This window comes from Phalacrocorax carbo, chromosome 1, assembly GCF_963921805.1.
Source record: "Phalacrocorax carbo chromosome 1, bPhaCar2.1, whole genome shotgun sequence".
Lineage (NCBI taxonomy): Eukaryota > Metazoa > Chordata > Aves > Suliformes > Phalacrocoracidae > Phalacrocorax > Phalacrocorax carbo.
Genome location: NC_087513.1, coordinates 119,995,134 through 120,019,125, shown reverse-complemented (window position 1 = coordinate 120,019,125; position 23,992 = coordinate 119,995,134). Strand labels below are relative to the sequence as shown.

General features: G+C 45.4%; 1 protein-coding gene across 1 annotated transcript; it reads left to right on the top strand.

Annotated features, from left to right (window-relative positions):
- The first annotated feature begins 454 nt into the window (after positions 1 to 454).
- Positions 455 to 22,699, top strand: RIPK4 (receptor interacting serine/threonine kinase 4). Its single transcript, XM_064472184.1, has 8 exons — positions 455 to 697; positions 8,269 to 8,560; positions 16,225 to 16,373; positions 17,172 to 17,221; positions 18,255 to 18,413; positions 19,336 to 19,442; positions 19,962 to 20,214; positions 21,136 to 22,699. The coding sequence occupies exons 1-8, from the start codon at positions 516 to 518 to the stop codon at positions 22,311 to 22,313; spliced, it is 2,370 nt and encodes a 789-aa protein (XP_064328254.1). The 5' UTR covers positions 455 to 515; the 3' UTR covers positions 22,314 to 22,699.
- The last annotated feature ends 1,293 nt before the right edge of the window (positions 22,700 to 23,992 follow it).

Here is a 23,992-nt window from a genome sequence, read left to right as displayed (position 1 = left end):
TTTCGCAGAGCCGAGCGGGGCGTGCAGGTGAAAGCTTTGTCCTCCTTTGCCGAAGGGACGCGGCCGGCTGGGCCCAGAGCAGGCCCTGCACAGAAGCAAAGGAAGGAACGTGTTTGCTGCTGCTTCCCTCCCTTCTTTATTAAATAAACTTAGCTGTCGTAGCACTCCCCTCCTGCCCCATCAGCCTGGGGTGCGGGTGCTGCACCCCGCCGCCAGCCTCCGGCCCTGCCGCCACACGGGAGCTGCCCGGGGGAGATGTCGGGAGGAGCAATGGTGACATCTGGCCGCCTACCCAGGGGACAAGGAGGGCGCTACGGCCCTTGGGGCGCTGCCTGCGCCCCGGCTGAGAGCGGGACACAGGCACCCGCTGCCGGCGGTGGGGGGGGGGGGGGTGTCGGGCCCGCCCCAGGAAATGACGCCATCCCGCCCCCCCTCCCGTCACACCTGACTCACCTGGGCGGGCGGCGGCGCTGCGCTGCGCACCGCGGTGCCGGGCGGGCGGACGAGGGGCAGCTATGGCGCGGGAGAGCGGGTCCCCGTGGGCCATGGGACTGCTGAAAACTTTCGAAGAGAGCGAGTTCAGCAGCTGGGAAAAGATCGGTTCGGGGGGTTTTGGACAGGTGTACAAGGTGCGTCACCTCCATTGGAAGACCTGGCTCGCCATCAAGTGTTCGCCCAGCCTCCATGTGGATGAGAAGTAAGGGGCGGTGGGGACGGGGGAGGGAGGGAACGGGGGAAGCGGCTCTCTCCCGCACCGGAGGGTCCCTCTCCATGTACCTCGCAGCCCTCAGTAGCCCCGCGGCTACCTGCAGGCGGGTAGCCGCGGGACGAGTGAGGGCTCCCCGATCTGTAGCCCAGCCCCGTTCCGGGAGCCCAGACTAACAGATTTTGGGAGCCTACTCGAAAAAGAACAAACCGACCCAGCCCTACGCTAAACAGAGCGGGAGCGCTGTGGCTGCAGCCTGTCTTGCAGCCCTGTTTACCAACAGCAACAGCGGCTGCGAAGGTCAGACTAAACCCAGCAAAGAGAGCTGCACCATCAAATATTCCCTAAGCAAATGTGGCCTTTGCCACACTTAGGTGAAGCCCGCACCAGCATCGTTAGTTATATCGTACGTAAGGGGGCTGCCCTCCCTTAAAGAACGAGCCGCGTTACTCAGCCGCTCGCAGCAGCTCGGGAAGAGCCGCCGCTCGGCTGCAGTGGAGGTCTTGCCTGTTCCCTCGGGGCCGCTCGCAAAGCATTTTGCCCTGCCGTGGTTGTGCGTGTATTGGCTTGCGCTGAATGTGACGCCTGCTGCAGCTCCAAAGGTCACCGAAGGCAGTCCCGAACGGCGGGCGCCGGAGTGGGAATGCCAAATGGGATCTGGGGGCTTCTCAGACGGGCCGTGTCTCGCTCCAGTCATCTCCCTACCTTGTAAAAAGCCAGCCCTTTAGCTTGCATTTGCAGAGGCGTTAGTTCTGACTCCCGTGCGGTAGATGCTGGTGGGGCGAGCAGCGGGCTCGGCGTGGGGGGTGTTGGGGAGTGGGTGCTGCAGGGGCGGGCGTGCTTTCAGGACTGGGTACTGAAAGGAGACGTGCTGGGAAATACGTTCCCTGGCTTCAGTTCAGGGCCAGCGCTTCTCCCAGCACCTCTGCCCAGGACGTGTCCTCGCTGGGTAGTCCAGGGTGGAGCCGTGTTGTATCGCAGGTAAAGATACCGCATGGCGAGAACCCCCTCCAGCTCACTTGCCCTCCATGATCGGCCCATGGTGGAGGACGATCAGCTACACCGTGCTTACACGGTCTGTGTGTGATGGGGGCCTATCGAGTGCAGCTGTGCTCTCCTAGGAGAGGAGAGCTGTCAGATGCATCTTTAGAAACATCCTTCTGTTCCGAGGGACAGTAATGATATCCCAGCAGGTCAGCGTTTCTGTGGAGGAAGGTGAATATGACCAAGTCACCTTCATGGAGATTTTCCAGCTCCACCTTGATCTCTGCCAGCTCATGAGCTGATTCTGCGGCTCATTTTTTTGAGATGTGGGTTGGTTCAGTCACAAAAAGTTTCCCTTGTTGAGGTTCCTGGAGGAGGAGGGGGGATAAATTGGCTCAAGATTGAAAATGTTTGTAAGCCCATCTTCTACAAGATTACTAGCGCATCCTGCCTATTATCTGAATCCCTGGCATTGCCGTAGGCATAGCTTGTATGGCATAGTAAATAAGATAAAAACGTTCCTTGTTTAACAGGGGAGAGGGAGAGTTTAATATATGTATAGGGTAACTGCGCTGTCTGTGAGTAAACTCAAAGTTGCAGAGGCAGTTTTATTGGGTTAAGCTGCAAGCCCTCCTACCATTAAAACTTCAAAGTAGAGTTCAAACCCGATGCTTACTGAGGCCTAATCAAATGTGTATTGTAGCTGACTGATTTTGCAGTTAAAATTAAAACGGGTCTTAAAAAGGTAGAACATTTGTTATACTTTTAACTTGCAGACCACATTTAGAAATCTACTCAAAACGTAATTTTCAGTCAGAGACAAAGGATGTCGCCACCTATTGTAATATGAACAATTAATTTTGAGAGTTGCTACCAAATCTCTATTAATATTTTCAATGAGCAGTAGAGAACCGCCTGCCCCTCAGCAGCTATAAGGTGTGCAGATACTGGAGAGGCCATATGAACATGCAATGCACTAAACAAAAATGCCTTGAGAATTTGAGAACTTTAAGGGTGTGGGCTCCTGCAGCTCCTGGTTAATTTTAACAAACCGATCCTTGAAACACTAATGTGTTTGTTTTACTGCAGAATTTGTGCTGCAGATGTTTAAGGGGAGCACTAATTAGAAATTGGAGGGTCCCTGGCCTTTAATACGGCTGCTTCTGCAAAATAAAGCTAAGTTGAATTGGTATATGCTTCTCCTTTGGTTCTTAGGCTGCTCTACCAAACCCCTTTTGGTAGCTGGTAACACTGACCCCCAAAATGACTTTTCACCTGAAAGTTTTGTAAGAAACTTGTGCCATTGAAATGGTGGGGTGGGGGACACGGGCAAAATAAAACACTACCTCTTTAGTTCACAGGTTGAAACAAGCCTGTATAATTAGGCTGTTAATCCAGGAGATTAACTTGACTAGCTGTTTCTTGGAACCCTGTGAAGGAGCAGAGTTAGGAGAATTACCAGCAGCGTCGGATACATTCACTGAAAAACAGAGGCTTTTTCTTATTTATTTATTTGGTACCACATTAAAACGCTGTTTGTAATGGCTTGGTGGTGGTAATACTCTGTAGTCTCTCTTACCGTGTTTCTGCAGACAGAGTTTTGGAGTAATTCCCTTGGCAATTACCACACCATAGAGACAAGTGGCCTCGAGCAGAAGTAAAACTGAACGTACAGCCAGAAGTGTTTTTACCTTTAAGTCCAAGCCCTCTCAGGCGATCGAGCCCTGTCCTAACGCCTTACTTGCTCTCACTTTCTGTCTGCTGTGATCACATTTCCTGCACATGACTCGAGATGCTTTCGAGATGGGGAAGCTTCAATCGAATCCTGAAGAAAAGAGTGTGTGACCCAGAAAGGTGGAGGAGCCTCTCCCCCAGGACTTGCAGTGGGGAGCGCAAAGTCTCTTCTCTTTACCCCTCTTGGCCAGAATGGAAATATGGTCTGGAGAAAAAGGGTGGTGAGCTCAGAGAAAACAACCTGTGGATTTCTGATAGCCAAATGTAAATGTGCAGACTATAATGAGTGTGAACGATGTAACAGTTCCCAGAGAGGGCTCGCGGGTGGGATTGACTATAGGGCATGGAGGTGGAAAGGTCTGCCTTCCTGATGGGGGAAAAAAATGAGCAAAGCCCTACAGGTACCTTCCTCTGCAGGGCTGGGATTTAGGAATGGAGTAGGACTTAGACATATGGGAAGTTTTAGAAATGCCTTGCTGTTAGCAGATGCTGTGTTATTTAGGTGATGCTGGTGAACGATGTCTGTTCTGGCAGTCTCTGGCTGTGTAGGTAGAACTTAATACTTGCTTTGTGCTTGTTAAAGAGTAGGGGTGAGCCTAGCTGTCCAGATTAACCTGTGATCCTCTCGTACCAGAGCTATGCAGCAGAGGTCTGCTAGCAGGGCTGAGATCTGTGTTAACCTGAAAGAAGGGATTTTCTTACGTTGTTTTTTTTTTGCCCCAAACATATTCTTCCCTGACCATGCAATGGTTCTTCTTTTCTTCTCTTATTCATGTTCTTCTGTGAGGATCAGCAGTGTGGATGTCACGAAAGCTGTACCCTGCAGAGCAGAGGTCACTGTATGCTCTTAAATATCTGCCATGATGCAGACAAGACAGTCCCTGAAAAAATTCAGGGGTGTTTTATTTTTGTGGACCCCATCTTCACTGCCAGCAGTTTATCAAGTGGTAACTTGCATTCTCCACTGGCGAACAGCATGGCTGTGCAGGGCTGGATCTTCCCTGGGCTGGGCTGGGAGAAGCCTGGCTGCTCTTGTGCCTGGAGGTGGTTCACAGAACCAGCCCCATTACAGGTTTTCAGGGCTTTTTGAGCTTCTCTGGAGCAGCTTTAACTGCTCTGTCTCAGACCCCATTAGAGCAATGTGGTGGTAGTGGTGGGGGAATATAAAACTTCAAGGACTGCCTTGCGAGTTTAAAGTTGTCTTTTTATAACAGTGTTATCTCTAGGGCATAAAGATTGGATACATGTAAACATGGATACAGTCATAATTCTTGCTGTTCTTGTGGCAGGGTTTGTGGTACAAGGGTTGGGCCCTGGGGAGTGAGGCAGTGGGCAGGAGTAAGTCCCTTCTGTCTCCAGGAGAATCCAAAGAATGCAGCCCTATCCATTTGGGGTCTGACTTTGAGTGGAAGCAGACAGCTGTTTTGGGGATGTCAGAGGTCCCCCATTCATGTAATAATTCTGGTGGCTTTGAAGATGGCTGATCTGTCATTGATTTCTCTGACAGAGGTGCTGTTTGGCACGGAACCTAGTGCTAGATCTCTTGTAGTGTGTGCCCCCATCTTCTAGTACTGTTATAGGGGGAAGTGTATGCACCCCATGATTTACATGAGCTCAGCTGTCCTGTGTGCAAGCTTTTTCTGGTTTTGGTGTTGTTTTTTTTAAATTTTGATTACCATAATGTTAGGATATAGTACTAGAGGGGGAGGGGAATGGAGCCAAGATGGTTAGAGAAGATAATTCTGACTCTTTAATTGTGTGATGTTAAATAAGAAAATCTGTTATAATAGAGGCTAGCCCCATGCCTCTTGCCTGAGAAGCCTAATAAGGAGCTTTTCTTTTCCTCCGCTTTGGAGGGAAGTGTTAGTGCAGAATAATTTCTAAGCACTGGGAGTAACTGAGCAGCATATCCACCCCCATGCTCCACACACACACCCCCACTCCCGCCCTATACTTTGATGTGTTAAATGTGAACTTGAAGGATACCTACAGCATTCTTTGCTGCAGCATTAGCAATGTGTATTGAGACAGTGGGTGAGCTGAGAAGCCTAAGAATTTTTTGAATGCCAGTAGCACCTTTTGCTAAGGGAAAAGGAAAGGGAAAGACCTTTCATCTTTGCCTGTTGGAGGAGATATTGGTTTAACGAGCTGTTTGTGTTAATACGATTAATGCAAGGGCACTCCAGCACTTGGCTAATGACTGAGCTGTACTTTGATTCTGATTCAATTTTGAGCACTCTGAGTATGGGAAGATGCTAAAGGTGGCAATTGTTGTATGGGGTTTTTATTTAAGCAGGGAAATTAGATAAAGGGTACTTGCCTGCTAACTAGTCAGTTAATTCACTTTACTGGGTCTGGTCCAAGAAGAAGGGAGCTTTTTTAATTTTGTTGAAACTGGAAAGTCTCTCTTCACTGAAGAGAGTGCCCCATTTTGAGCAGCTGATGCCTGTGATTTTGGTGATGCTCTCTGAGGCCGTCATTAGCACGGGAACCCCGTCCCCAGGAGTCTAGTGGTTCTTTTTAGGCTTTAGCTGTTGCTGTGTTCTTGCCTTGCCTTGGAGGGCTCAGACAGGTATTTTACATCCCTGACTCCAGAGCTCAGCCTGCTGAAGCCTGGTGAATTATGCTGGCTATGCATGTGGCTTGGGGGCAAGGAGTTGGTTGTGTTATTCAGAGGCGCTCCCTTCCAGCGTGCCAAAAAGCAAACTGGGTACTTGTCTACAAAGGCAATTATTTCACAAGAAAGTTGCTGTAGGGAGCAGCAGGAGCCAACATGGTTAACAAGGAGAAAAGATTTCCCTTATCTTTTTTTTTTTTGTTTCTCCTCCTGGTGTATACATCCCTCTTAAACCATCTTTCAGTCTGATCTTGCCTCTGAAATAGGTCTGCTTCTTCTTGCTAGGCTAGACTCGCCCCTAGCATGAAATGTTAACTGCATTGAGTTATTGCAGGCTGCTACAGCTGGTGAGAAACAGGCAGCAGGCTGCATTTCCAGTCTTGTCTGGGCGAACATCGACTCTGCTCTTCCCATAGCAGGCGAAGTGGAGGGGAAAGGGACGGGGTCACGGGAGTGTCCTAATGTGGTGTCTAAGGGCTAAATGACAGCTCCCAAAATCGCTCACACGTGAGAGCACTGAGGGTCCCTTGCAGGCTATTTTTCAGCACGGGTGGAGTGTGCTGCCCCCTGGGTCATCCAGGCATCGGCAGGAGAGGTGGGACACGGGAAGGGGAGACTTCGCTGCCGTAAGGTTGGACTTGGCATTTCTTTTTAGAAGTGGAGAGTTCTTCTAGCTGGCCTCGGACTTAAAAAAAAAAAGTTTGAGCTGATAGTTCTGCCATGGCAGAGGCTCCCGTGGTGGTAACTGCCATCGCTTCGTAGTAGCAGAGGGCAGAAACTGTGGCTAGGTTAGGATCGGCCCTTGAGAGCTGAAAAACACCTGGGGACTGGCAGAGGGGACAGGCAGCAGAGCTTTCTGCCTTGTAGAGGGTATGAGCATCTTTCTTCTGATCAGTTGCCATCACAGTGAATGTTCTCGCTGAGCTTTACATTTAAACCTTGAGGTCTTCCAGGAGAGCTGGTCATCTCAAAACACCTGCGTGGGGTGGAAGAGTGTCAAAGCAATGCTTTTTTTCTTTTAAAGTAGGACTCTCAGTTTACCAAGGGTCTGTGTTAAAACTTTGTCCTATTACTTCAGGTGCTGCTCTCCATTAAATAGTGTACACATCTTGGGCACGTTACAAGAGCTGTCATGTAATAAGAGAGGGTCTGTTCAGGAAATACGAACTATCTGACCTCCCTGTGTCCTCTTTTGTGAATCGGTGGATAGCAGCAACGGTGATGCATCAGTACCCGTGGCCCCAGACTGCTCTGGGAAGTGCCCATTATCACTAGTAATGTTGTTTCTGAGAGACTGAAGGTTTTTTTATCTATCACGTGTGGATCGTCTTTGTGGGCACAGTTGGCCTGGGGAGAGGACCCTTGTTCCCTCTTTCCAACTCAACACCCAGTGGGTCCTCACAGGCTGTTGCTGCCCAAAGGCCGTGCGTGAGGTGCAGAAGGTGGGCATGGCAATTCAGGGTCTTGACCTGGGATGCTGCAGCTTGGACTGAGTAATGCTTAGTGCTCTGCAGGGTCAGGCTAAAGCGACCCGTAAACAACCCAGGGGTGTTCATTACACGTGCTGGCGCTGGGCCTGTTACATCACCAAAAATGGCGTGCTGGGAGTTTTCAGCATCTCCTGAAGCTGAGCCACCATAGTATCGGAGTCACCAAATTTGAGTTTTGAGGACAAGGAAGCTTTTGCTGTGTCCCCGTAGCTACAGCAGGCAGCTTGCTCCTAAATGGTGGGTCCCAGGGATTCATCTCCCAAGGCCTGGCTCTGTGCACTGGCAGCCTGTGCCAGCAGGGCAGCTGAAGCAATGCTGTCCATGCTCACTCCTGATTAATGCAGTCTTATGACTCACAAAAAGTTAATGACTTTAGCCCAAGGAGTTACAGTGGTGGTAAATCTGGGTGCTACATGTACTGTCCTCATTCTGAACAGCACAGCACAAACATCAAAGCGGGGAGATGGGCTTTACTCTAGGGATATCTGCACTGTTGCAGTGTACAACTCTCCTGTGGCTCAGCAGTTGTGAGCCGCTTACCACTAGAAGCATAAAACAGAGTTAGTAAATGTGGAAGTGTGCCTGGAGTTACAGGCTGATGAGATGTACCGTGGTTCAGCCAAGTGATGATCATGAAATATGGTGTTCAGTTTCATTAAAAATATTTTGTGCGTGTTTGGGGGTGTGGGGGGAGAAACAGCTACTCCATCCTTCACCATCTGCTCTCTTCTACCCAGGGAGCGCATGGAGTTATTGGAAGAAGCCAGGAAGATGGAAATGGCAAAGTTTCGCTACATCCTTCCTGTTTATGGCATCTGTAAAGAGCCGGTTGGCTTGGTCATGGAATACATGGAAACAGGGTCTCTGGAAAAGCTCCTGGCTTCTGAGCCTCTGCCCTGGGAACTGCGCTTCCGCATCATCCATGAGACAGCTGTGGGGATGAACTTCCTGCACTGCATGTCCCCTCCGCTGCTCCACCTGGACCTCAAGCCTGCAAACATCCTGCTCGATGCCCACTACCATGTCAAGGTATGCACTGGGCACTCTGTGCCAGGGACCCACCTTTTGAATACTCTTGCATGGCTCCTGCCAAACTCAAAAGCCTGAGAGAAACCAGCAACATTCCTTCTGAATTAGAAAAATGCCCGCCAACCCAACTCCTTCCATCCCCAAATTAATCTACCTGATTTATGCACTATTTTGGTATATAAATAGAGGTAGAGTTAGGGACCTTGTGAGAACTCTCCTGAAATTTTAGGAGGGTACTAGTGTAGTGAACTCTGGTTTTGAGACCTAATGGGTCCTGCTATAAATTTTCTTGCAGTAGGGGCACGAGGCAGATGAGAACAGGGAGAGAAAAGCAGTGTGAACCTCTAAATCATCTATCACTTCCACAGCTCCCAGCAGTAACCTTGTTCTGTCTAGGTCCTTCTAGCTTTGTATGTTCCACTGAATACCCAAATCTCATTTACAGCTGGAGTCCAGAGAAGCCTTCCTAGAGGCAACTCAGTTTTCTTCTCTCATTTGCTCAGAGCATGCACAGTGAAGAATCGTCTCTGTCCTGACTGTTATGCATACCAGAGGTCACTTAAGGGAATTTTTGTGGCTGTATCAGCATGAAAATCTTTTTGTTATCCATTTCTAGAGTAAGCTAGCAAACTTGACCTTCTCTCTTGGAGGTTCTGTTTTGACAGTGGGCTAAGGAGGTTGTGCTTGCTTTTGGAGAGGAAAAAGACTGAAACACATCTTTTTTTCCTGGGTGTTTCCCCCCACCCACCCCCCCAAATCAGTGGCCAAACTCTTAACCTTAGAACTGCAGGATTAATCATGCTGGCTGGCTGGCTGATATAACTCAGTACAAGTAGTCATAGATTTTTATCAGTGCCGTCATCCATCTGCTCCCTGTTTTCCTGTTCCCCTCAAACTGGCCAAATGGCTTTGGTCTTTTTGTACCATTCTAAAACTGAATTGTTCATTAAATGAAAACATCTCTCCTAATGTCGTGAGAGGGTTGGAGCCATAAGAGGTGTGTGCCTCTAATGAAATCACACCTGTGACAGTCAGCTTTTTTTTACTAGGCCTCTTAGTGGTTTACTTCTCAGAAGGTTTTTCTTTCTGAGACAGGAGACGTCTGCAGGTGGTTCATGGTATTATGATCAGAACATCAGGGTCTGAACTGTTGAAAGTATATTCTCACACATTGGTGCTGAGAGGCCTTTCCTAAGTAATTATTTACCTAAAGTTTGTGCTTGCTTGCATAACTTCTTAAATTCCTGATTCTTGACTCATCCATGAGCCAAGCAAGATATGAAGGCTGTATTTTTCTCACTGTTCAGGAGGTTGAAATGCTGCCTTATATTCTGCCTGCTGTATAGCCTATATCTGGGTGGTGATGTAATACAAGGAGGCAAAGTGTGAAATGTACCAAAAATAAAAAAAGTGTCTGGTGAAATCATTGGTGACATCCCTAATCTGTTGCTACTCGCTCTGTAAATGAAACACATTAAGATCTTCGGACCCTTTCCATTAAGTTCAGAAAAGAATGGTCTAATCCAAACCTTTTCCCAGCCAGCAGCCTTTTACACCTGCAGGCGTCTTGGAAACCCCTCCAAGCAGCAAAGCAGACACAGGAACCTATATGCAAAATAAGAGATGTACCTATTCTGTGAGGCGCCTCCACTTTAAAAATGTGGCCCCAAACCTTCTTTTTGTGTGATGTGAAACTTGTAATTAAATTTCAGACCCTGCAGCTTGATTTAATGTGCATTTTCTTGCTGGAAGGCTAATGGAGCCGATGATTGAAGTGTTTTTACTTTTAAATATTAGCATTAATTTAGTAGGTGACCTGTCCCTAATAGAATCCTAAGGTGAGTGAAGAGATGTTGCAGACTGCAAAAGAAGAGTTCGGAGGTAGGGAGGACTCTTATAAACTGTTTGCCCTTGAGCCAGGAAACAGACAGTCTTCCAGTGGAGCACATTAGAAATGCTTCTGTGCCACATTGCTAGTTAAATGGAAACACGCCATCCTTCTTTTACGAGCACAACGCTTACTGTAAAAACCCCAAGTGAGGATGATGACTAATGCAGTAGTGTTGTACAGAACTTACCATCAAGTGGGTGCCTCCATATCATAAAGCCGTCTCCTGTGTATTACATAAGTGTGTGGTGAATTTTGTTCTTGGGAAGATAATTAAGAGTACAGGATTAGCCTGAGCACTGAGCAGGGGTATAAATGGACGGATAGTAACTTTTCCAAAGGCATGTTGGGGGATTCCTTGGTGATTTTTAAATATATGTATATAATATGAACAATGCAAGGTAAGGCTTTGCTGTTTTTGGAGGGTGGATGCGTGCCTGCCTGCCTCCTCCCCTGCAAATGGTTGTGGAGCTCAGTACCGACAGGAACCCTAGCTGGGAGGTCTCTTTCCTGCCATGTCCTGCTCCATCTTGGTTGCCTTAAGCAGTGTGGTTTCCTTGGGAGAATTATTCCATACCCGGGCAGGCTTTGCTAGCAGGGATCAGCCTGCGGGTTTTTTTTTCCTTAATGTCAGCCTGTTACTTCCATTTGTACCAACAAGATCCTCCCTGGCCCTTTCTCCGGTGTTCCATGTATACAGCCTGCCAATACTTACGGCTGTCTAACACCTAGTTTTTGCTTAACCAGACCACTTTGGTGAATCTGTTTATGAGCTTGCTCTTCAGCTCTCCTGCCCTCTATACGCGTTCTGGATGTCTCCCCTGGGCTCCCTGTGATGTGGCAATCGCTCGCAGGGAGCTGGCGCTCAGGAATCAATGCCACATTCCAGTGCCCTGCTCGGATGTGATCTCTCCCCAGGGCCCAGGGTAGGAGAATATACCTCCCACAGGTGCAGTAATCTCATACCCTAACTTGTTGCCAGCTACCGTGCCCGCATGCTCTCTCTATTGCTGCTTCCCAGGTTTCTTATCTTCAATATCTCATGGTTATGAGTGTTACTTTTTGTTCAGGTATTTAAAATGAAGTCAACCTGCAACTTAATACTTTTGGGCAAAAGCATTATTTGTAAGTTCTTGTTTCTCTTACTATCCAGCCTGTTTTTTGCAGCTCATCATCTTGTCATATATATGTGTGTACATACACACACACGCGCGTATATTTGTGGATATACACACAGAGGCAAATCCTGCCAGTTGTTTTTCATCTCCCAGATTTTGTTTTTTAAAGAACTTGAATCAGGATGAGCTGGTCTCACCTGTGCACTGCTTTAAGCTCATTGTAGTTGCTTTTATTTTCTTCCCCCAGTGCTCCAGTTTAAACCAGCGTGGAGTGTGAAGTTTGCTGCTGTGTTGTGCTGTGCTGATGGTCTTACTAAACATGGATAGGTTGCCTCTGTGGTCTTCACATTTATTTGCTTCACTTAAAGAAAGGGCTGCAGATTTTCTGAGTATGGCATTAGAAGAAACCTAGTCAGAGGGCAAATTGGTTTATCAGAAAGCTTCTTGATGTAGGTTGTTAACTGCAGGTCGAAGTAATACCCAGAGGCCAGGCTGGTAAAGAGCGGTTGTCTCTTTTTATTAGACTAGCTGATGTAGTTAACGCAGCTACTTTTTTTTATCAGCTGCAAATGTTGTTCTGTTACTAGAAATGAGAAGAGGCTTTCTTGTTTTGTGTGTCCCTTCTCCCTGTTTCCCACCCATCCTGATCAAGCCTTCCACGTAGGGCTGTTGTTACATGGCTCTTTAATCCCAGCCAACAAAGCTGTTTTTCACTTTGATTGGTTCTCTAATTGATCTAATTGTGGTGGCACAGGGGAGGGAATGAGACCATCCCTGTTACGGTAATGCAGATTTATGATGGATTAAAATAGATGTTTGACTGTGGCTTTGGTTTCTGCTGCTTCTGAAGAAAGCATTGCAAACATTGCACCTGAAACAGGTTCTGAGGAGTTAAGGTTTCAGGGCAGGTTGGAAAAGGATGGAAATATAGTCTGTTTCAGAAAGACTTCTTTTAGCAGCTAACTGAAGTGTGTTTATAAACAGTGAAGTAAAGACATATGTTTGAAGTGCAGATGCTGGTTGTGTCTACACTTGGAATTAGCTTTTATTCCTAATTTTGGGTCCAAATCTGTGACCCATGTAAGAGTCTTAAAAATTTCTGGCATTTCTTAAAGAACAAAATTAAAACAACCAGCCTTTCTTCCCTATCCCCAGAAAAAAAAAAAAAACCACAACAAACAAAGCCCCCCCTACTCCAAAACAACCAAAAACCCTGTAGACAAGTGTGATGGCAGTCTCAATATCCAGGTGCACAGAGACTTTGGACAGAGATAAATACTGGATATGTCATCAGCGATTAAAAATTAATCTGATGGCTTTGTTATCTATTTGATGAAGAAAACCTTTTGGTGAACTCTGTCCCTGAGTCCACTGCAGTGGGTTCTTGAGTCTTATTTGCAGAAAAATGACATGCAGCATCAGAAGCTGAGTGCATGCTGCCGGATGGCCTGTCAGGAGACATCAGTGAAAGCACTTTCCAAGCACTGATTTTGTTCCTGGGAGCTAGATCCCCTCAGTGTTTGGGAATAGCTGACTTTACCAACGACTGTAGTTACGTGAGCGTATCTACTAGTTTTTAAAAAGAAAAAGGTCCAAAAAATAACTTCACGAACTCAAAGCATCTAAAACTTTGCAAGTGAGTGTTTTTTACAAACTAGAATGGAAATGTTCACGAATGACAGAAGCAGAGACAGGCCTGTGTGCACAGTATGATAGATTTAAAACAAACAAAACAGGGAAAAAAAAAAAAAAGAAGGGGGGGATCTTCAGATCTTGGAATCTCCCAGTAAAGTAGGTGTTGCTGGGAAGTGGGCAGGAAAACATGTACAGCCCCCTTCCCCAGTCGCTACTCACGTGTTTGTTCTCATGCAGACCTTTAAAGAGCGGAGACCAAGTGAGCTGTCTGAACATGAACAATCCCACTGTCTGCGTGGGCTTTGGCCAGTGTTTTTTTTCCTTGTCTTCCTACCTCTTCACCACGTGTTTTGCATGAAGCAGTCTGTCGCCTTCATGTCTCCTCTTAACTCTGCTGATATTAGGTATGCTTTTGAAGCATGATGGGATCCACCTGAAATAACTGATGTGAGGAGTGAGATTACGGGTTCTGTCAGATTGTGGGGTAGGGCAGATCCTGGGGAGGGCTGCGAGGGTTAGCGGGGATGCAGAGGAAGAAGTGGGGAGAGGTAGGTGCTCCACTTTCACTGTCTTCACCAGCAAGGGTGCCTTGTGTTGCAGAACTAGGTACCTGGCAAGCAATTTAAAGGCAAAATAGGTAAGTTAAATGGCTGTGTCTTCCACCCACTGCGCAGTTCCCACTGACGTTTAAAGAAACTGCATGACTAAATACACCATGCAGTGTGGAAAATTTACCCTAAAGGAACTAATAAAAGCCACAAAAGCTGTCTGCAGAATCTTACTATTTTGTTGCAGCCTGGAAGATCATTCCAATTTTCAGTGCTTTCTGCAAAATTTGGTATGACCGAAGCCCTGCTCTACAGACTAATTTCCTATTAATTGGTGTAAAACCTACTCCTTCACCGTAGGTAGGGGCTGGTTCCCAAGGTAAAGTTCTTGCTAGCCTGGGGGGTATACTATGTACCTTGGCAATTTCTTGGTTTGTAGGCTGAGACTGGGACATCTTCTATCTACCTACTGTGCCTAGCCTCCTGTCTTAGCCCCTAGCCTTAGATTCATGCAACATATCTGGTGGCTCTTAATGCAGGAGTGTCACTGTCCTGTCTGTATTTCATCTTTATTTCTTAACTTACACAGTAGGAAACCCGGTATTGTTTAGACAAAGAGGAAGGTGTATTACTTTAATTACACCTGCGTGCCGTATGGATTTCTTGAGGTGCATACGAGCTTCTGCTTCATGTTAATCAAAGGATAGCAGCGCTTCACCAAGTCGGATCTGTTCAGACTTGCAGCAGTCAGTTCCTTTATTAACCTGACATCACGGGCTTGTGTGATGTTGGGGCTGTGCTTTTGTTCTCCTGGGGAGCACTAAGTGCCCCAAACTCATGCAGCACTTCTTGGGGCAGTCAATTCAGCTCTTCCCAGGGTAAGCTGGCTTGCAAACCTGGGTTTCTTGACTATTTACTGCTTTCCTGGACTCCAATGCTTGGCTTGCTGAGGAGGCCAGCATGAGCTCTGAGAGTGTAGCCCTACCAGTGTGAGAAACTGTTCTTCCAGATGCTGGTTTCTTCCTCTTTTTCCCCTCTTTTTTTCCTTCTCAAGCCATTCTCATATTACACTACAGATTTAAGATACAGATGGACAACAGGTTGGATATACCTGCGTGCTAGGGTACAGGACCTCTACAGCTCCTGAGAATGTCTCTGTTGAGCTCTTTGTCCCTGGGAGAAGTTCTTCCTGAACCTGTGTGGGTTGCTTTGTTTTATGGCAAAGGGAGATTCCTCACATTTGAAGACCGATGGCTGTGTAGCCTGCCTGTTCTCCAGGAGGCTGAAGCTGGCAGCAGTTTCCTCCCTTTCCAGTAATGGATGCGTGTTACAACTAGCTTTGTGGTATCTTTAGACAGAAACTTCTGAAAGTGGAAAGCTGGAGCCTATTTAAAAAAAAAAAAAAAAAGAAAAGAAAAAAAGGTGGTTTTAATGATGCTTGTTGTTTTGAGAGAGAACTTTCTCAAAGGAGAAGCTGTGAAGATCAAAAGGGGAATGAGTCATTGAAAAAACAGAGTATTTATTAGATAAAAAAATATGTAAGTTGGGGCAGCGGGGGGGAGCGGGAGTGGGAATCTTATCTAACGTAGACAAAAATAAGTGGGCTGAGTGGTCCAAAAAGGCTTGACTTTTCTTGAAATTTCCACTTAGCATAATAGACATTTTTGACCAGTGAGAAATAAGTAAGACAAAGGAAATTCCTTGCCGATCTGTTTGCTTGATGATTGGTATGCCTTTGAGAGCAAATGAATGCATATTTTCTTGACACTTCAAATTAAAGTGGAGGTGTGTTTTCCTTTTTATAAACTTGCTGTCACTTGTTTTGTTCATTTCAGCTGTGTTCACTGCGTCACTGCACCAACTTGCTGTGTCTCCTAGTTGCCAAAAAGAATTCCCTCTGTGGGTTTTTGGTGTGTGTGTGTGTGTTTTGGTTTGGGTTTTTTTTAACACTTGGTGCCTCTGGTGTTGGGCTTAGTCCTTGCTGGCATGGTCAGTGTAACAGTAATATCTGACAGAACAATTCTCTTGCACTCATTGGAGAGCTCATGGTTTGAAAAGAGGTGCTCAGAACACTTAAATATAGCATACAATGTCAGGTTACATAGGGAAAGGGGGTGGCAGGACCAATAATTACATTAGTTTGCACTAGCTAAATTTGACGAGTTCTAAATTACAATAAATTGTCTTGACTGTGTGTTGTTTGCTATGTAATGGGCTAACATGCCGCTGCTTGCAAAAAACTGCTTGTCTTTTTTTTTTTCCACCAGCTTAACCATAAAGAAAAGCCTACCATAGCATAATGCTTCCAGAGATCTTTTCTTAGCTTAGTATTTCTGAATGGCAGCTCACTATATATTTTGTTGGGTCATCCTGTTACATCTCTTATTCTTTACAGAAGAATTTTCATTAATGCTTCCAAAGCCTAATGGTAGCATGCACCTTCTCTTCTCCTCTTCCTTCTCCATTTTTTTGCAGATTTCTGACTTTGGACTTGCAAAGTGCAATGGCTTGTCCCATTCCCATGACATCAGCATGGACGGCTTGTGTGGCACAATTGCGTACCTTCCTCCAGAGCGCATCAAAGAGAAAAACAGGTGTTTTGACACCAAACATGATGTGTACAGGTCAGCTAACTATGAAAACACTTAAAAGCACTTTAAATAATACTGTAAAACGACCCCTTTTTTTCTGGCTATAACACCTGATGGAGCATGAAACCCTTAAATCTAGTTTGAGCCTCATCTTGCAAAGGATCACATTTGCTTTGCTTTTTGCAAAGCCTTTGTCAGGTAGAGGCCTTTTAACAAACTGCAGCTGATCCTGGGTCTTGAGTGTTCCTATTCCAAGTAACATTTATTAGCCACTGGCATGGGAGGCACTCTGCCCACCTTTAATTTCCCCATCAAAAGGTACACCCTGACCTACTGTTCGAGTCTGTGACAAAATTCTTAAGTTATCTTCAGTGGATTTCATCACTAGGTCTTTGGGGGTTCTTTCATGGTAAGGTTATTAGGAAAAGGAAATCATAGCTGTAGATTAAAAGATATGTCGTATTCTAAATGGAATGCATTTCTTAATAGTGTCTTGCAGGGTAGAAATACTAAATAAAATCCACAGTGATGCTTTGCTGCTGTGTGATTTTTGTCAGTGTTGGTCTGGAGTCGTCGGTAAATGTTACCAAGAATTCAGAAGCCTCCAGCAAGTCCGTATGTTTGCTGCCTCAGGTTCCTCTGTGCAAAAACTAGACTTTTGAATCATGGTTCTTGGCTGCGTCTTGCTGTGTGTGTTCATCAACTGAATTAGATGCAGAAGTGTAGGACAAGGAAAGAGAGCATAGGAAAAGAAATTATACTTCTGTGAGGTTTTTTGCCTTTTTTCTTTTTAAAGCTTTTCTAGAAATTTTTTTTTGCATTTATTTGTAGCTTTTCCATTGTGGTTTGGGGAGTTCTTACACAGAAGAAGCCTTTTGCAGGTAAGTTCTGTGTATTGTTGGTTTTGTTAGAACTTTTTTCCTTTCTCCTACTGATAAGCACGCTTCCTGCCCCACCAGCCCCAGATTACACGTGTGTCCTGCAAATTCCTACAGTCTTGTGTGGCAGATGCTTTTAAGCTCTCAGATTCTGATCACAAATAAAAGTCCTCCTTTGTCCTACCTCGTGAAAGCAGAACCCATATTGCCTCGTGGGGGGCCTAGTCTGCGCCTTTTTGCTTCTGCTGGAGTTTGCTGTGCAGATCCAGATTAGCGTGTGGCCTGCGCAGACTTCTGACATGTTTGTGGCCAACGAGGAACAGCACAGAGCAAAGCCAACTGGCAGGCAATTGTGCTGTGTTCAGAAACAGCTTCTCTGTAGAGAGGTTCTGTAGTTTATCTGTAGATTGTTCTTTAAAAAAAAAATAAATTTGTTCCTTAAAAAAAAGCTGTCTGTGAGAATAAGCCTTGTCCCACCCTACAGTAAATGTACTGATCAACAGGCTGCTGTTTAATCTTTATGACTTTTCCTGTATATGTGACTAGCCTATGTATAGCAAGCATGCTTGGACAGGTTCCAGCCTACTATTAATTCTTCTCTGAGAGATCCCATTTAGCCCAGTGGTTGACTTCAGAGTCAAGAGCCACGTTACTGCACTGCTTGGTTTGTGTTGTTCTTTCACCTTTCTGAAAAATTCAGGTACCTGGTCTAAATAAAAGCTGTGGCTCAGTTTTTCTACAGCAGATATTTTTTCTTCCTTTGGTTCTGTGTCTTTTATGAGTGAAAAAAGAACACAGTCGCTCACTGACAGTTGTTTTTAACTGGTACATGGGACGTAGGTGTTACTGCATTGATGAATGTACTGTGGGAGAATAAGACCAAGTTCTTTTTCCCTGTTGATAAAAGAAAGCACTCTAAATCTAAAAAATTGCATCAAAACAAAGTTTCAGCCTAATACGCTGTTAAGGCTCTTAGACAAAAGAGAAATCATTCCTTTTGCTGAGAGATCTTAGTTTGTGTGCTTTTGTTTTACAGAGGAAAACAATATTTTACATATTATGGTAAAAGTAGTTAAAGGCCACCGCCCAGAGCTACCTGCTGTTTCCAAATCCAGACCTCATTCATGTAATAACTTGATCAAACTGATGCAAAAATGTTGGCAAGATGATCCTGGTGAACGGCCAACATTTCAAGGTAAGATTTCCTCGTAACTTGGCTGCCCATTTATTCTTCTGTGAGTCACGTTATTGCTCAGGACTCTGTTAATCCCTGGGGTAAATACTGTGAACCTCTGACAGAATAAATAGAGCACATTGTATGGTAGAGGCAATGATACAGGCCACTTATTCATTTGTGGAGGAAGAGATTATCTGGGGACAAGTCTGACCATGACAGTGTTATGTAAACACCTGTACTGAATCAAAAGATCCATTTAGCCAGAAATTATGTTCATTTCTGACTGTGTGTATCAGGGCACATGCCAATCTGGAGTCGGTGTGGTTTTCACAAATCCAAAGCGTTGAAAGCCCTGGCTCTTAACATTTACTGTTGTATGCTGAGGAATTGAATTGTTTTCTTGTAACAAAACATTTTGTACCGTCACTTTTCTGCCAATAAAAGGCAGCTTGGGTGAAAGTCTTGAACTTGCCCAAAGCACCTGTTATGAATTCAAATGTGCAGAAGAATGTAGCAAGTGCTATCTCAAGGTAGCTTCATTTAGCATTAATGGGAGAGATTTGCCTCTCTTCCCTCTCCCCGTGCCCCAAACAAAGTGTGGGGGCTGAAGGGAAGAGGCATCCCATCTTTTTAAAAACACGTGTCGAAATCTGCCAACACTAGACTGGTTCCCATTTCCTAGTCCTGCAGTGTAGCCACCATGTAACACCAGTCTGGTCTGAATGTGAAAATTAATTGCTCAGTCAGTCCTATGCGCTCTTTGCTTAGCTGCCCACTTGTACCTACCAATGAGGTGCTAGGTGGAATAGTCAAAACTGGAGTCTTTCTCCCACGGTATCTCAAAGCTGTTAAGCTCTAATGATAGAGAAAGGCAGCAGGGCATCTCAGAAAAGTCTCCTACTAAAAAGAAACCCAAAACCTTCTCTTGCTTTCTTCAAAGAGATAACTTCAGAAACAGAGGCCCTTTGTGAAAAACCAGAAGATGAAACAAGAGAAATTATAACTCAGGACCCGGACACCAAGAATTCCCCAGAGCAGCAGCCTGAGGTATTTTCTCTTTCCGCCTCTTGTTCAAGCACGCTAGGTTTTTCAAGGAACAGGTTCCCCTGTGACCTGTAGCTTCTCAAGCCACCTTCTCTTTACTGCTTTTGAGAACCTTCTTGCCTGATAGAAGTGGGCCTTGATGATGGGCTGGAATGCAAAAGTGACAGCAGATGCATAGTCCAGCTCAGGAAACCCTCAGTACGGGACTGAGTGCAAGTGGATCTTAGACTGTTGAGGGAGAGCAGGACAGTTAGGAAATAAAGGCTGGAACTACATGGGTGTGACTGATCTTTTAATAAACGCTGTAGACAGAAGAGCTGTGTGGCTTTAGTGGCTGTGTTAGTACTGATGAAAGCTGCTGTCCTGCATCCGAAAATTTTCAGTGACCTTATTGGTAGGTTTCATTTAATATGAAGAGTGCTTAAAGGATACCTGCAAACTAACTTATGTTTCTTCCTGTAGGGCCTCATGCTCAGTTTTCTGTTTAGACCTTTCTAAAATGCTTGTGTGATTTTCTTGAAGGGGATGTCTGCATTATCCCAGCCAAAACAGGATCCTGCTCTCCCATCAGTTAAGGATTACAGTCTCTCAGAGTTGTTGTCCCAGCTGGATTCGGGGATTTCACAGACTATGGAAGGCCCTGAAGATCTCAGCCGCAGCTCTTCTGAGTCCAAACTTGCCTCCAGTGACAAGCGGCTTTCAGGAGTTTCATCTGTAGATTCAGCTTTTTCATCCAGAGGCTCTCTTTCCCTTTCCTTTGAAAGGGAGAGTTCAGGTAATGGTCAGGTTTCTCTTTGTTGTTTTTCTGTGGTTGTTTGGACTGGGGCATGGGAGTCAGTGGATTGGAGAGTAGTCATAAAAAGAATAGCACTCTAGAAATCACTGTTAGCCTTGCTTTCTCTGGCTGTCAGCACTACAAATTTGTTTACTGGAGGTATTTATTTTAAAAAAGAAAAAAGAGTAAGGTGGTTCCCAAACATGAGCGAATGAGAAATAATAAATCTCATTTACTTTTCAAAAGAAGTGACCTGAATTTCCATCAAAGTAATTACAGAGTCAATCATGTAAAGGTTGGTTGGAAGGGAGGTCACCTAGTCCAGCGTCCTGCTCAAAGCGGGACTAAAGCTTTGACCCAGTCAGGTCAGCTGAGTTTGTGGCTTTTTCAGTTATACTAAGCCACCTTCTCAGCAGCACCCATAAACATTGTAATGAAGACCCATGCTGTTACATACCCAGCCCTCCCTTTGCAGTCCAGTGCTGCAAAAAACAGGCATCTATTTTCCAGTTACGCAAACAATGATTAGTGCAGAGAGATCAACCACAGCATCCTTAGTTCTTCATTTCACAAGAAACAAAATAAGAGTAAGCGGGGCTCCAAATCTGACCTGAAATTGTTCTGAAACTACTGTGGGGGGCGCAGAGAGCATTTCTTTGCAGTGAAGTCATTGCTGAATATGATGGTGTCTTTCTCATAGAATCATAGAATGGTTTGGGTTGGAAGGGACCTTTAAAGGTCACCTAGTCCAACCCCCCTGCAGTGAGCAGGGACATCTTCAACTAGATCAGGTTGCTCAGAGCCCCGTCCAACCCAACCTTGAATGTTTCCAGGGATGGGGCATCTACCACCTCTCTGGGCAACCTGTTCCACTGTTTCACCACCCTCATTGTAAAAAATGTCTTCCTTATCTCCATCTAGATATTGGTACTACAGACATACAGAAGAGGAAGCTAACGGAGGCCATTTTATCTGGAGATACCAGCAAACTGATGAAGATCCTCCAGCCTCAAGATGTTGACATTGTTTTAGATGGGAACTCCAGTCTTTTGCACTTGGCTGTTGAGGCTGGTCAAGAAGAATGTGTCAAATGGCTCCTCCTGTACAACGCTAACCCTAACCTCACCAACAAGAAAGGATCCACCCCTCTTCACATAGCCATTGAGAAGAAAGTTAAAAGCATTGTGGAGCTGATTATGGCTAGGAAAATCAATGTTAATGCCAAAGATGAGGATCAGTGGACTGCTCTTCACTTTGCTGCCCAAAACGGGGATGATTTCAGCACCAAAATGCTGCTCGATAAGAATGCATCCTTAAACGAGGTAGATTTTGAAGGCAGAGCCCCCATCCACATAGCCTGTCAGTATGGCCAAGAGAATATTGTGCGGATCCTACTGAGAAGAGGTGTTAACGTGAACATCAAAGGAAAGGATGACTGGGTGCCACTGCACTATGCTGCCTGGCAAGGTCATCTCCCCATTGTAAAGCTTCTGGCCAAACAGCGGGGTGCAAGCGTGAATGTGCAGACCGTGGATGGACGGACCTCGCTACACTTGGCCGCTCAACGAGGACACTACCGTGTCGCTCGCCTTCTCATAGACCTGGAGTCGGATGTCAACATACAGAATGCGCTCTTGCAGACTGCGCTCCACATAGCTGCTGAAACCGGCCACACAAGCACGTCGAGGCTGCTCCTTAAACACGGTGCAGACATTGAGGCAGCAACAGCAGAAGGATACACCGCTCTGCACTTGGCATCTCGCAGCGGCCATTTAGCAACAACAAAGTTGCTGATAGATGAAAGGGCCAGTGTTCTAGCCAGAGGCCCTTTAAATAGGACAGCGTTACATCTTGCTGCAGAAAACGGGCACTCTGAAGTAGTAGAAGAACTTATCAGTTCAGAAAACGTCAATGTTTCTGACGATGAAGGGTTGACAGCTCTTCATCTGGCTGCACGAGGAGGGCATACAAAAACAGTTGAGGTTCTTCTGAAGCATGGAGCACACACCGACATGCCAAGAACCGCATGTCAGACCCTGCTACAGCTTGCTCAGCAGAGCAGTAATAGTTCAATTACTGTGTTGTTAAGTGAGACTTAAGCAAAAGGTACAGACCTTGCTACCTTTTCTACCTGGTGCAAGAAGGCTGCTGTAGCTTGATTTGTGAGGGCCTTCTCCAGTTGTGCAGCGACCCGCTCGTCAGCAGTGTCAGCTGATGGACCAAGGTGCAACCAGCAGCAACCACTTGTATTTGAAAGTGTGATGGACAGCTCAAATGGACTAAGGCCAGATGTAAGGCTAAGAGCTGGAGTCTGCCACGCTGTGGTCTCTATCAGTTGCTCTGCATGTGCCTGCCCTGTCTGTGTATTGACATTCCCCTTCCAAGGATGTTGTGAGAGAAGGATGCAATTTGTGGTTTCCCCCTTGCTTTCTTTTTATGCATCAAACTAATTTAAGAACTAACATTCTGGTTGTTTTTTTTTTTTTCTTAAGGGGAAAAAAAAAAAAAGGATGGCATAAATTCCTTATATATTAGAGTGATCTATATTTTAGGCTGAAAGCCTCCACTGTAAAATAAACACAACACAAATCTGCTTGAAATTAATGCAAGAGATGCTATTTAAGATACAGTTAATCATGTTTCAGTGTCAGAAAGCACTCTGTTTAATGGAGATGTTAATTACAGATTTCCATATGGTCAAATTGATGAGGCAGGCATATTAACAAGGCAGGATCTTAAAAGTACATAAGTAGAAGTAAAAGCTTAACACTGGTATCTTCATATACAGTACCACCTTGTATGTATTTTAAGATCAGTAAACTGAACTAGGTGCTTAGTGGTTTGTCTTAAATGAAAAAGTCAAAAGGTAAAATTCATGCTGGACTGTAACTGGATGGTATATTCTAATACCATTGTACCAATTTGCAAAACAATGTTTGGAGGGGCTGATGACTTGACTGATATACTGTGTATATAGTATTTCTACCTGTTGTATGCTTTTTTTCTACTGAAGAAAAATAGATTGCTTAGAGTGGGTATGTTTTAATACACCTTTTAATTTCACTCTTTTCAAAGTTAAAATATGATCTCTTATTAATAAAAAATTATGTCCCATATCTGTCTGTATGTTGTAGTTGTTAAAGCAACTGAAAACCCATTGACCAGCAGCAGCACCCAACTGTAATGTGTTTAATGATGTTGAAGCCCAGACTGTTGACATGTAAGGCCATCCGCAGTTTTATGTTCCCCTTAGCTTTTATATGGAAGGTAAGGAGCTTGAATAAATGGGAGGTGTGATCTACAGAATAAATTTATAGAATAAAACCCCATATAACCTAGCCTAGCCTTTATGTGCGTAACATGTTAATGTACAACTGTGATGCTTTCCTCTTATGCTGTAGCTGTTCAGGCAGTTTAGTTTTGTTTTCTACCTTGAAGCCAAGTCAAATGTTTTTTGTATCTTCGCTGTTGACTGGTGAGCTGCTGCCCAGACAGGTACCTCACTTCTCCTTGGTGGTATGTTCCCACCAGGCATGATCACAAAGCAAGCAGCAGTGGTGTGCTTTGTTCCCACGTCCTCCGATAGGAAAGCTGCTCCAGCTCAAGACCTTTTTTGCACGTACCTGATGGCAGAGATATTAATGCAGTGCCACCTCAGTATCTGATTTTAGAGGTTGAAGTGCTCCTGTGGGAAACTAGGCCCATGAAAGTCAATACTTTCTTAGAAATCAAAAACCAGCCTCCTGTCATTGGAGATGGTAGTGGCTGAGGGTGATAA

Coding starts and splice junctions, on each gene's coding strand:
- RIPK4 (XM_064472184.1), top strand. CDS start 516: ATGGCGCGGGAGAGCGGGTCCCCGTGGGCCATGGGACTGCTGAAAACT. Junction 17,222..18,254: donor ACAGAAGAAGCCTTTTGCAG/GTAAGTTCTGTG, acceptor TTTGTTTTACAG/AGGAAAACAATATTTTACAT. Junction 20,215..21,135: donor CTTTGAAAGGGAGAGTTCAG/GTAATGGTCAGG, acceptor ATCTCCATCTAG/ATATTGGTACTACAGACATA.